The sequence below is a fragment of the Dipodomys merriami genome, unplaced genomic scaffold (genome assembly GCF_024711535.1).
Source record: "Dipodomys merriami isolate MVZ:Mamm:240054 unplaced genomic scaffold, mDipMer1.0.p SCAF_13, whole genome shotgun sequence".
Classification (NCBI taxonomy): Eukaryota; Metazoa; Chordata; class Mammalia; order Rodentia; family Heteromyidae; genus Dipodomys; species Dipodomys merriami.
In genome coordinates, this window is record NW_027202604.1 from 41,812,924 (window position 1) to 41,826,695 (window position 13,772).

Genomic DNA, 13,772 nt, shown 5'->3' on the forward strand with positions numbered 1-13,772 from the left:
TAGATATTTTGTAACACTTTTTTGGCATTACTGGGATTTGAACTCAGGGCCTATGCTTACCAAGCAGATGTTCTACCCTTTTGCTTTGTAATTATTGCTTCTGTTATTTTATAAATAGGGTCTTGCTTATTGCATTGGCCAGCCTGGACTGCAGCCTTCCTAGACTTTTTGCGCAGCTGGGATAACAAGTGCATGCCTCACACCCAGCTTTTTGTTCTATCTAACTGGTTAAGACCAGCTCTCAAAAACTTTTTGTCCGGGGCTGGGATGTAGCTCAGTGGCAAAGCGCTTGCCTAGCAAGTGCAACGTCCTGGGTTCGATCCCCAGTACCAAAAAAGAAAAGACAAAAAAAAAAAAATACAGTTAAAAAAGAGTTGGGGCTGGGAAGATGGCTCAGTTGTAGAGCGATTGCCTTGCATGCCTGAGGCCCTGGGTTCGATTCCTCAGCACCACATAAGCAAAAAGAAAAAAGCCGGAGTGGCGCTGTGGCTCAAGTGGTAGAGTGCTAGCCTTGAGCTGAAGAGCTGAGGGACAGCGCCCAGGCCCAGAGTTCAGGCCCCACGACCGGACCCCAAAAAAAAAAACAAACAAAAACTTTTTGTCCAGGCTACTCTGTAATGACATTCCTCCTGATCCCAGCCTCAAGAGTAGGTAGAATTACAGATGGTGTGAGACACAATTCCTGACATGACTCTTCTTTTAAGGGAGGCTTCCTTTCCCTGTACCATATAGCCAGTCGTTCTTCCATCATCCTCATGAGTGAAGGCCACTTCCCACTTTTAGAGGAGCAGAGAAAAATCGGAAACTGATGGTCCAGGCAGGGCTGCCTGCTGCAGCAACAAATACAAGAGCAAACTTATTAAACATGATAGTCCATGCCTGTCATCCCAAGCCACTCCGGAGGAAGAAATCAGGTAAACGACAGCTCCAGGCCAGCCTGGGCAAAGTGAGACCTCCCTCTCAGCAGACAAGCGGGGTGTAGGTGGAGGCCACCTATCATCCTTGCTACACAGCAGGTGTAAGTAGAAGGATCATGGTTTGAAGTCAGCCTCAGGCAAAAAGGGAGAGCCTACCAAAAAGTAATCAAAGCCAAAGGCCCAGGTGGCAGTGCACCTGCCTAGCCAACAGCGAGGCCCTGAGCCACACAGCCATTAGAAAGCAGCATGCGCCAGGCGCCGCATCCTAGCCACGGTTCAAAGCCAGCCCGGGCAGGAAACTCCGTGAGACTCTCATCTCCAATGAACCACCCGAAAGCCGGAAGTGGCGCCGTGGCTCAGGTGGTAGAGCTGCGGGACAGCGCCCAGGCCCCGAGTTCAAGCCCGATTAAGACTACAACGTGCGGGCCGCATTTATACTGCAAAACCGGGCGTGCGTCTTAGGCTTCCCTTCCCGCGGTCCTGCGCTCCACCTGCCCTCGCGCCCTGAGGTCGCACGGCCCGGGGTTGTTTTGCCATTTTTTTAAAATTTTTGGTCGGTCGTGGGCCTGAACTCTGGGCCTGGGCGCTGTCCCGCAGCTCTTCAGCTCAAGGCGAGCGCTCCACCGCTGAGCCACCGCTGAGCCACCTTCCCAGCCCTCCGGTTTGCAATTTTAAAAGATTAAATGACACGTTTCACCTCAGAAAGTCTGATTTCCAAATCGTGTTTCAACGCGTCCTCACACTCCCCTCACGGCCGCTCTGGTGCGCGTCCTTCGGTGGGAAGACCATGCGCACAGAGCATCCCGCGAGACTTGTCGGCAAGCGAAAGATGCGCGGGAACATCCTGCGCAGGCGCAGAGCATCCCACGAGGCTCTGTCAGCCTATGGAATTAAACGGCAAGGCCTTGCGCAGGCGCAGAGTGTCCCACAAAGCTGTCATCCTGTGGAATTGCGCGGGAAGCCCCTGCACAGGCGCAGAGCGTCCCACGCGGCGCTGCCGTCCTGTGGGCTCGCGCGGGAAGGCCCTGCGCCTGCGCAGAGCGTCCCACGCGGCGCTGCCGTCCTGTGGGCTCGCGCGGGAAGGCCCTGCGCCCGTGCGCCGGCGCCCGGGGCGCGTGGTCCTGGCCGCCAGCCGCCGCACCTGTCACGCGGGCGGCCGCCAGCGCCCTCCTCGCGTCTATTTAGGTCGCTGGCCCGGCCGCACGGCCATATCGGGCAGCGGCGGGCGCGCGGCGGCGGCCGTAAGTGGGGCGGGGGCCGGGCGGGAGCGGGCGTGGCGGGTCGGGGGAGGCCCCCGAGGGCCCGGCCCGGGAGGCAGCGGCCCCGCAGCCCCCGTGACCCCGAGGAAGGCAGGTACAGCGCGTCGGAGCGGCCTCGGGGGACAGGGCGGGGCGTCGGCGACCACCCGGCGGCCGACTGGGAGGCGCGGGAGCCCGCGGGGCCCGGTGCGGTCCGGGGGGGGGGTCGCCGGGGCCGGGTGCGGTCCGAGGGGGGGTCGCCGGGGCCGGGGCCGGGTGCGGTCCGAGGGGGGGTCGCCGGGGCCGGGTGCGGTCCGAGGGGGGGTCGCCGGGGCCGGGTGCGGTCCGAGGGGGGGTCGCCGGGGCCCGGTGCGGTCCGAGGGGGGGTCGCCGGGGCCGGGGCCGGGTGCGGTCCGAGGCGGGGTCGCCGGGGCGCGGCGGCGGCGGCCGGAGCTGAGGGACCCCCTTGTCAGACCTTTTTCCTCCCAATAACCGATGGGATGTCTCAGCGTTGCATCCCCAGCGACGCGTGCAGCTGCCGCTCTGGGGTCAGTGCCCGCTTCGGGCTGTCCTCAGGGCGCTGCGGCCGGCGGCCTCCTGCCTCGAGCTGTAGGCGAAGGACCCACAGCCACAGTTCTGAATGCTGTACCAGCCTTGGGCAGGGATGATAGCCACTTGAAGCTTGACTTCTGGGAGCTAAAGAGAAAATAGTCAAGATTCCGGCTTATTATGTACAAACCCAAAAGCAGGGAAGTTGTCATGAATTTTGTAACCTGGGGGTAAAAAAAAAGAATTTAGCCCGGCGTCGGTGGCTCACGCCTGTCATCCTGGCTACTTGGTTGGCTGAGATCTGAGGATCACAGTTCAGAGCCAGCCAAGGCAGGAAAGGCCGTGAGACTCTTACCTCCAATAAACCACCAGAAAACCGGAAGTGGCGCTGTGGCTCAAGTGGTAGAGCGCTTGCCTTGAGCTGAAGAGCTGAGGGACAGCGCCCAGGCCCAGAGTTCAAGCCCCATGACCAATAAAAAGAAAGAAGGAAAGAAATTTAATGCATTAATTTCATGGAACAAACCACAGTGAGCAGCTCTTATCAAGAATCCTGAAGTCATTAAGACAAGCCCCTTATCCTCAGCACATTCATCTTTGGAAAGGGAGAGAGACATGTCTAAGTAAATGATACTAACAGTGCAACAGCATAATGGACAAAATCCAGCCAGCCTTTGTAACCTCTCTTTATGGTATTTTCACAATAAAAAAAAAAAAAAAAAAAAAAGATCGAGCCAGCCAGAAAGCAAAAGATGGCTTCACCGGGAGAGTGATACCTAAGCTGAATTTTGAAGAACCAGTTACATTTTTGCAGATGGACAGGACTATATTCTAATCAAGAAAACCACATATATGCATTAGAATTGTTAGCACATCATTACCACTAAAAGATTGAAAAGTATAAAGAGGAAAAGTTAGAAGAGGAAGGAAAAGGTGAGACGTTCTAGGTTGTAAGGCGTCATTATACCTGAATGATAGGCCCACGATAGTTTTACTAAATGTGGGATAATAATTTTGTACATTGCAGTCTCCAACTTGCAACCCCCCCAACCAAAAAGAAGTTGCTTTAAACATTTGTACTAGGACATTATATATTAAGTACATTATATACTATGTATCATAACTAATATAGTGAATATATCATATTGCTGTATTAATACATTGTTATATATTCTGACATATTTACATATGTATTAAAATGCATTAAAATATAACATGATATAAGGTTGACATTATATCAGTATTCCTTAGTTTGCTAACCAAAATCTTTCAGTTATGCCTTTTCTGTTTTAGCCCTAGATTACAAGTTCATGATTTATGTCCCCTGCTTTTAAGGAGTTTTAAGCAAATTGTGTGGCTTTAAGGCCCTGTCCATGTCATTTCTCTGCTCTTCAGTTTTTTCTTTGATAAAAATCAAGGACTTGATGTTAATCAACTCTATCACAATTATAATCTACTCAGCCTACTCACGCTACTGAACATTTTTGTGGGGGAAAATATATGTACAGATTCAAGAATTTAGTAAACTTTTCTTTTGCCAGAGAAATTACGGAAGAAGGAGGGATGGGACCACAGTTTCAAAGCAATTCTCATTCAGACTGGATGGGAAGTTTTTAATCTTTTGTGCTTGCTAGTCTTTGATTAGTTGGACTGCCTACAATTTGACTTGTTAAAAAGAAACTCAATGTGTCATTTTTTTCAAACAAATTTATAGATAATACACAAACAGGGTTGGTTAAGTTTTCAAAAGTTCTGAGTGACTAATATTAATTTTTTATTTTCAGCTTGTTTTATGTAATACTTAAGATATGCAAAAAGGCATACAGAAGAGTAAAGTGATGTACCCACCACTCAGATGGGGATAGTAAACTTTTTTGTTTTTGTTGTTGTCATGGGGCCTGCACTCTGGGCCTGGGTATTGTCCCTCAGCAATTCAACTCAAGGCTAGCACTCTACCACTTGAGCCACAGTGCCACTTCCAGCTTTTTCTGCTTATGTAGTGCTGGGCCTCGTGCATGGGCCTCATGCATGCAAGGCGAGCACTCTACCACTGAGGGTAGTAAACATTTTACAGTTGAATCTGTCACCTTTTCCTACTTACCTGTCCTTTCTTCCCCACCTCTTGAACTTGGTGTTTATAATTATCCTTTATTTCTTTATACTGCACTACAATTGAGTCCTTAAAGAAAATATAAGTTTTAACCTAATTTTAAATTTACAGAGAAGTTCCGAGAATAGGATGTGATAACCATTAGTCCCATAGTAACCTTTATCAGACTCACTAATTGTTTACTATATGGTCTGGGTTTACCCATTAGAAAATATAATAATGGCTGGGCGCTGGTGGCTCACGCCTGTAATCCTAGCTACTCAGGAGGCTGAGATCTGAGGATCTCGGTTCAAAGCCAGCCCGGGCAGGAGAGACCGTGAGACTCCTATCTCCAATAAACCACCAGAAAACTGGAAGTGGCGCTGTAGCTCAAGTGGTAGAGCTCTCACCTTGAGCTGAAGAGCTGAGGGACAGCGCCCAGGCCCAGAGTTCAAGCCCCACGGCCGACAAAAAAGAAAAAAGAAAATATAATAATGTTTGGCATTGTTTAAATACATTAATGGTATGCAGCACATATTCTGCTCTTTTTCACATGTTTGTGACACATGTAGAATTCATTTTTTTCTGTTGTACCAACAGTCTTCTGCATGAATATACCATAGTCTATTAATGTCTGAATTTATTTCCAAATTTTTGTTGTTTTAAACAGTATTGCTATACATTTAAGCTAGTTTAACTTCTGTAAAACATGGAGAACTTTTTAGGAAAAGAAGGCATATGTAGCAACTGTAAGACAATGTAAAAGAAAAAAATTAAGCACTATAAAAGCAAAGCACAAGTATTTTAAGGAAATTGAAATTTTTCCCCACATTAAATTTATAGGAGTCCATTTCTCAAACTATAATGGCCATGGATATAACTGCATTTTGCATTCACAAAGTAATTAGGCCTTATTCTTGTGGTTTATATTTATCTTTGCTACTCATTTTTCTTCATTATTGTGGGTACTATTGTTATGAATGCTCCAGTTAAGTCTTCTATAAATTGGAGCAGAGAATAACTTCCCATTGATATCACTGAGAACATTTATACAATTTTATTTTGCTAATGAAAGGAGAATGCACTCTCTGCCTTCATTATGAGGAAAAGTTGATGCCAGCTCTCTTCATTTATGAGCCATATGTGTATCTACAAGTGATTTGTATACATAACCAAATAACTGTTCTGTTTGAAAAACATACATATAGGTATATCCTTCATCAACTTTACCAAGTAAGTTTTACTAAGCAAATCACATATTGTAGGTGAATGACCTTTTTTCTCCCAGCTATTCTTAATAAAATTCTCAAGAGAAATCCCACCTGAGAAAACTAGACTTAATAGGCTGAGAAATTTGTTCCTATTACTCAACACTAAAGCAAGAATTCAAACCCAGGGCTCAGTAATGCAAACCCAACCAAGTCCACATCCCTGTTCCTAACCTTTGAGCTACATTCATTGTAAAGTGTATTTATTGAACACTTGAATGGCAAAAACTAACTTAACTATTTACATACTGTATATACCCCATTATACAGATGAAGGAAACGAGATTGGAAAGGTTGAATAATTTTAAGATTATAGCAAGTTAGCAGTCAGCTCAGATTCAAATCCAGAATTTCTCGCTTCAGAGACCACATCTGCCATATCAGAATCTTCTATGCACTCTCAAAAGACAATACTGTGAATATAGTGGCTAATTTAACTTTGAAGGCATTTTTCAGGATTCCCATCTGTAAATGCATTTAATCCATACCAGTTAGAGTAGTTTTCAGGCAAGTGGAAAGAAGGGATACTTAGGAAACATGTATGTCCATTAAAAAAAATGTAGGAATGGGAATGTGGTTTAGTAGTAGAGTGCTTCCCTAGCATTCATGAAGCCCTGGGTTTGATCCTCAGTACCACATAAACAGAAAAACCTGGAAGTGGCACCACTGTGGCTCAAATTGGTAGAGTGCCAGCCTTGAATAAAAGAAGCTCAGGGCAGTGCCCAGGCCCTGAGTTCAAGCCCCAGGACTGGCAAAAAAAAAGTAAAATGTTTCCTTAGAATATTTGAAACAGTTATTTCTATATTTAAGAAAGTTCTTGTTTTTGTTGTTTTTCAAAGTCAATTATTTGAGGCAGAGAACTACATCCAGGGACAGTATTTATCCAATAAATTGTTTTATATCTGAGAACTAAAGGATCTTTTAAAAACAGGACCACTTTCTCAAAATCCTTCAGCTACACTTAAGGAAAATGGAGATTAGTCAGCCGGACAGGATGTTGTGATACTCACAGTTGAGAGAACGGATTTATTTATAACATTAGATCAGCAGTCAGCAACCTGCCACTTGTTTTCATACAGCCTATTAGCTAAGAATAGATCTCATCATTTTTAAATGACTTGAAAAATCAAAAGAGTATTTTGTGACAATGAAAACAGGGCATGTGAAAATATGTGAACTCGGGCTTTAATATGTAACAAAGCTTTTTTGGAATATAGCCATGTTCATTTGTTTGTTTTTTTGTTCATGGCTGTTTTGTGCTGTTATAGCAAAGCTGAGTAGTTGTGACAGAAACCATCTGGCCTAAAATGCCTAAATATTTACTTTCAGGCCTTAGTTTGCTGACCCTTGCACTGGAGTAAGTTAGTTAAAGTGCAGATGCTGGAGCTAGATGGAATTAGATTCATCATTCGGTGCCTTCATCTGTAAAAGAAGTTCTGGCCATTTCATCAGAGAAGCAAACAGAATAGTGACAAGTAATTAATGCTTTTTTATCAAGGAAAAATGAAGACAAGAGGTTTCTATGCTCTTCTTGCTGATAGTATGATAACAAAATGTAAGAACATAACAAGGACATATGATGTACAACTATAACTACCTTAGGCAACTTTTCTCAGTAGTTCTGCACATACCACTTACACAAAAATATAAAGATGCTTTGTTATACACCACAGCAATCCTAATTCAAACCAACTTAAACTATCTCAAAACTATAAAGCCTGTTTCAAATTCCATTACTATGGACAGTCCACACTGTTCTCTAGATTTGTTATGTCCTCATGGGCTGATAGGAGCCTGTCTCCAGCTGTGGCCTCCATCTCATCTCCATCCCACGGGCATCCCAATCATTGAGCCAGAGACTTGAGCTCATGTTGGCTGACCCTGAGTCAGCCATGAAGCTGATGGGAATGGGAGCCATCTACTGCCAGTCACACCCACACCACCCATAGGATGAGGATGAGATTACCTAGAGCATGTTTAGAAAGAAAATAAGTACACAATTAACTACTTATTTCAATCTAACATCTTTTTTTTTTTTTTTTTGGTCCGTCTTGGGGCTTGAACTCTGGGCCTGGGCGCTGTCCCTCAGCTCTTCAGCTCAAGACGAGCTCTCTACCACTTGAGCTACAGCCCCACTTCTGGTTTTCTGGTGGTTTATTGGAGATAGGAGTCTCACGGTCTTTCCTGCCCGGGCTGACTTTGAACCGTGATCCTCAGATCTCAGCCTCTTGAGTAGCTAGGATTACAGGCGTGAGCCACCAGCGCCCGGCTTCAACATAACATCTTGAAACTACTTTTGCCTGTGCTTTAATTAAAATAGCTCTTTTGCTGAAATGTCTCTCAAAAGCAGTTTGCTTTCTGTCTAAAAGATAGAAAATTAGAGGGTTTGGTCAATACATTTGGGTCTTCAGCATCCTCATTCTCCTAACACTGTCAAGATCAGGGCTCTGGGAAGTGGTTTTGAAATGCCTGCTGTGGCTGCAGTGAGGACCTGCACGTGGTCCTCTGGCCTTGTGACCTTTGGGGGATTCTTACGTCAACACAAATGGAATAATAAACATTTAAAAATACTTATTTCCTTAGAAGGTCTGTTTTCTGGACTGGGTATGTAACTCAGTAGTAGTGAGTTTACCTAACATGTAAAGCCTCAAATTTGGTTCCCAGTGCTGGGAGAAAGGCTTATATTCTTTTCAGCTCCACATAGCAGCTGCCATGTATAAAGCACTTTGGTATGGTTGTGTGTCAAAAAGGCTATATGATTTGAGCTAGAGAAGTTGAGAAATACAATGGCCTCTTAACTGCACATGGTAGAATTCTCTCAAAAAAATAGAAACCAAAGCAAAAGTTCACTCTTCACCAGCAAGGCCTTTCCAAGAAAGCCTTGTTTTACTGAAACAAGACTGAACCATTATTGCCAGAAAATCCAGCAGGAAGGATTTTGTTGCTATTTGAAATGCACAGCTTCTGAGATTGACTGGTTATTCTAATTACACAAACTTCAGCGCAGTGTTTCTTAGCTCTTACAGTTGCCATTCTACAATTGGACATTTCTATCATGCATAAACTTGTTAATTCAACACACACACAAAACTGTCCGGTGAGATTTTTAATTCTTTTTTCAGGGTTACAGAAAGTGAGAAATTTTCTAGCCTGTATAGCTGACAGTTTTTGAGTTCTTGTTATTGAAATAATTGCCTCTCCTTTAACTCCAGGTACTAACTCTTCTGCCATTTACAGCCAAGTAAGAGCAAGAAAGGACGCCTGGAGACCCTCCCTCCCCTCAGAAGGGGGTTTCTGACTCTGGGAAAGTCCTTTAAATCAAAGCAGCTAATTAACTTCCTCGAAACCCCCTGTTTCCACTGCCCCTGGGAAGGCAAAGATGACTCCACTAGCTTAAAGGCACTTTTAATTAGACCAGTGCTTTGGAAAGCCTGATGTAATTCAGTCTCTGACACTATGAAATAGAGAACAAAATAGAGCTGAGCCAGGAGGAAAGATAGAGAAGCAGGAAGGCTTCTGTGTAGTATCTTCAGTGTAGGATGATTACGTTTCAAAGGTCACAAATTTCTCAGGTCAGCAGACATTTTGCTTGTGTTTTCCAACACTTGATAAAAGGGAAAATGGTTATTTTCTACTACTTTGAATTATTTTCCCCATATCAAAGCTTGAGTGCAGTTTTAGTGGACGCTCAGCCATCCCACTTCAGGGGATGGATGGTCCTGCTGTGGTTTTGTGAGTTGGCCATTTGGGTATATATTCTGGAGGCAGTGGCTATAACCTTGGGAGTAATACTATACCTTCTTAGAATACTGATGTCCTTGTGTGCTCTGCCTGCCTGCCAGCCAGCCATATTCAGTAACTAGTAAAATGTGTTCATCTTACAAGACTGTTTTTCTTTGTTCACACAGAAGGAAGATGAAATGTCCAATTCTAGGAAAATATCTACTACTAGGTGGTATGGTGGCAGGGGTGAGGAGAAGTCACCCCTGCAGGTCAGAAAAGCAGTAGTGGTAGCAGTTAATAATTTGCAGTTTACCTATCAAAGTCATTTTCATTAAAAAAGTAGTTAAACTTCTCTGCTTGGAATGAATACTTAATAAATACTTCATAGTACTAATGGCATATTTCAATTATGCCACATTTTTTCTTAGAAAAACTGCTTCTTTTCTTACCCTCAGGACTGTTTCATGGCATCTGTTTATTTGTGAGTAATCAGAAATGCAAATAGCTCTTCAGGAATCAAGCTAAACTTAAAGAAGACGCATAGAAATTGGAGAGTGTCATGGAGTACAAGATTGAGGGAAAGGAAAAATACCAACATAGCTTGAATTTACTGAATAGAATTAAAAACATGAAAGAATTTGCAGAAATGATTGATGTAGTACTCATAGCAGAAGAGGAGAAATTTCCTTGCCATAGACTGGTTCTGGCTGCGTTTAGTCCCTATTTCAAAGCTATGTTCACCTGTGGACTACTTGAATGTACTCAGAGGGAAGTCGTACTCCATGACATCACAGCAGAAAGCGTGTCAGTGATACTAAATTACATGTACAGTGCTGCTTTAGAGATCAGCAACACCAATGTGCAGACCGTGGCTGTAGCTGCCTATTTCATGCAGATGGAAGAAGTATTTAGTGTATGCCAAAAATACATGATGGACCACATGGATGCCTCCAACTGTGTAGGAATCCACTACTTCGCAAATCAGATTGGAGCTGAAGATTTATCTGACCAGTCAAAGAAGTACTTATATCAGCACTTTGCCGAGGTGAGCTTACATGAAGAAATACTAGACATTGAAGTGCACCAGCTTTTGGCACTTATTAAATCAGATGATCTCAACATTTCCAGGGAGGAGAGCATTCTGGACTTGGTTCTAAGATGGGTAAATCATAACCAAGAGTTGCGTAAAGAGCATCTTGTTGAACTCTTGAAGCAAGTCAGGCTAGAACTTATAAATCCTTCCTTCTTAAGACAGGCCCTAAAAAGGAACACAATGCTTCTGTGTGACGCAGGTTGCATTGACATCATTCAAAATGCATTCAAAGCCAGCAAGACACCCCAGCAGCACTCCCTGAACCTTCGTTATGGCATGGAAACCACCAGTCTTCTGCTTTGTATTGGCAACAACGCTTCAGGAATCAGGTCACGACATAGGAACTATGGGGATGCCAGTTTTTGCTTCGACCCTGTGTCACGGAAGACCTATTTTATTTCGTCCCCCAAGTATGGGGACGGTTTAGGAACTGTGTGCACTGGTGTCGTCATGGAAAATAACACTGTTATTGTGGCCGGAGAAGCAAGCGCCTCCAGGCTCTCAAGACAAAAGAATAAGAACGTGGAAATCTATAGGTTTGTATCTATCTGCAGTCTTTTTTAAAATCCTGTTTTGACACTGGCAACAGTAGAAGAAAATACTACTGAGAGGGTGGTCACATCTTAAATGATACATAATGAAAACTACCCTGAAGGCTCCTGTAAAGGCATAAGCATAATACAGCATTGATGATGAAGTAATGTACATTTTTAAATTACTGTATTCTTCCCGTAGTTTTATGGCAGACCAGGTTTGAATTTAGGATCCCCTGCTTGGTAGGCACTCAGCAGGCACTCCAACTCTTTTTGCTTTCATTATTTTTTGAATGGTGTCTTGTGTTTTTGCCCACAGTTTGCCTACCTATTTCCTCCCATGTAGCTAATAATACAGGTGTATACCATGAAATGGTCTCACAGTAAGGCCTTGAACTTGATCCTCTGCCTCTGCCTTCTGGGTACTGAGATCACAGACATGCACCACCAGACACAGCTATATCCTTTTTTTTTTTGCTATATCCATTTTTCTTAGTAAGTTTTAGAGTTTTTTCTGGGCATTTTGTTTCTCCATTTTAGTTCAAAGTATTATTACAAAAGTTAAATAGCAACTCACCCAGAAAACATGTATTTCTCAATCTTGGTAGGGTATATTTCAACTCAAGCCTGTTTTCTTAAACTTTGCCACAGAAAACCAAAACCCATTTTTCTGAACTAGGTACATATTCATTCTACTAATTTGTCTCAGTAGCCCCATACAGATACTTAATCTTTCTCTCTCCTCAAATCCATACAGTTAAAAATAGTAGTGAAAATACTCCCTGTGGTTCTAGGGACTTGCCTGCCTACCTTAAAATACCTAGAAGACAGCCATCATAAGATTTGCTGTGTCTCTGCAGTCAGCCCTGACAAACTGTGTGTTCAAGGGAAAGATTACCCCATCCAGCTTCCCTGGCAATCCTGGAGCCAAGTGCTTTCTCTGAGGAGTGAGGGTCAGGACAAATGAAGAAATGCTTATTACATGATTATCTGTCAGAGGTTACTCTAAAACTGAACTCTGAACAAAACACGTAAGTCCTGCAGCTGGGAATGTGGCTTGGTGGTAAAGTGCTTGCCTAGCATGCATGAAGCCCTGGGTTTGATTCCTCAGTACCACATAAACAGAAAAAAACCTGAGTTGGCACTATGGCTCAAGTGGTAGAGCGCTATCCTTGAGCAAAAGAAGCTCAGGGACAGTGCCTAGGCCCTGAGTTCAAGCCCCAGGACTGACAAAACAAAAAACAAAAAAAAAAAAACCATATTTCATTCTTGTATTCCAAATAGCACCTTTTTGTGGTATTTCCCTGTTATTTTATGGTTTTATTTTTAATTCCAGGCATATTTTCTAGATTTTATAGGACCATTTAGTCCACATATTTTAAGACTATCAAGTCATGGAAAAAGTGCTTACCAGCCAGGCATGCTGGTCAACTTATATAATAACAGCCTTTGGGAAGAGAAATAGGTAGATCACAAGTTCAGGGCTGGCCTGGACTACCTAGGGAGACCTTGTCTAAATAAAATATGAACAAAACATTACACTTGGGGCTGGGAAGGTGGCTCAGTGGTAGAGTGCTTGCCTTGCTTGCATGAGGCCCTGGGTTCGATTCCTCAGCACAACATAAGCAAAAAGAAAAAAGCCGAAAGTGGCGCTGTGGCTCAAGTGGTAGAGTGCTAGCCTTGAGCTGAAGAGCTGAGGGATAGCACCCAGGCCCAGAGTTCAGGCCCCACGACCTGACCCAAAAACAAAATTTAAAAAAACCAAAAACATTACACTTACCATAATCATGCAGCACAGTAAAGTATATCCATAAGCCTGTACAGTCAGTGACTAGCATACCCACACCTCCCATAATCAGCTGTGAATTGGACTCTGGGAAGTGTCAGGAAATCATCTGTGTGCCCCGAATGTCTTTCTCCCAAGACTTCCTTCACCAATATAACTATTCTTGAAAGAAGTGGCCACAATTAACATACACAGGTTAAAATAGATGTTCAATGCCCAACAGATATCTACAGATGAATTTTTATGCCATTTTCATGACCCAATTTAAGCCAGTTAAGACTGCAGCAATTCTTAAAGTTTTCTATCTCCTTCAGCTTACCCAGTTAGAAATCCTAAGCGGGAGTATTTTTAGATCTTCTGCCCTCAAACCATGATTTTTTAAATTTGGTTTTAAAGTGATACTTTATTTCCATGGTGTAAGACAATTTTGTATCAATACCTCTTTTTTACTGATTCTTTCATGATAAAATAAATGATGTGTTGAAAGTCTTTCCAATTCTTGATTTTCTTGAAGTAATGGCAAGTCTCAGATAATCTATAATTTTGTGTGTATTATTTTTTCCTATAAATGTTTAAAGC

The 13,772-nt window shown here is 43.6% G+C and overlaps 1 protein-coding gene across 10 annotated transcripts in view; it reads left to right on the top strand.

Moving 5' to 3' along the window:
* The first annotated feature begins 2,004 nt into the window (after positions 1-2,004).
* Positions 2,005-13,772, top strand: part of LOC138824872 (kelch repeat and BTB domain-containing protein 12) — a 42,515-nt gene continuing 30,747 nt past the window's right edge. For 9 of the 10 annotated variants that reach the window (XR_011371203.1, XR_011371204.1, XR_011371205.1 and 6 more), the window contains exons 1-2: positions 2,005-2,158; positions 10,237-11,410. Coding sequence is in view for 7 of the 10 variants with exons in the window: in XM_070019287.1 (XP_069875388.1) it covers positions 10,341-11,410 (1,070 nt within the window). In the remaining 3 variants the exon portion in view is untranslated. Of the gene's footprint in view, positions 2,159-2,180; positions 2,271-10,236; positions 11,411-13,772 lie in introns of those variants that run through there. The other variant, XM_070019288.1, reaches the window with a different exon arrangement.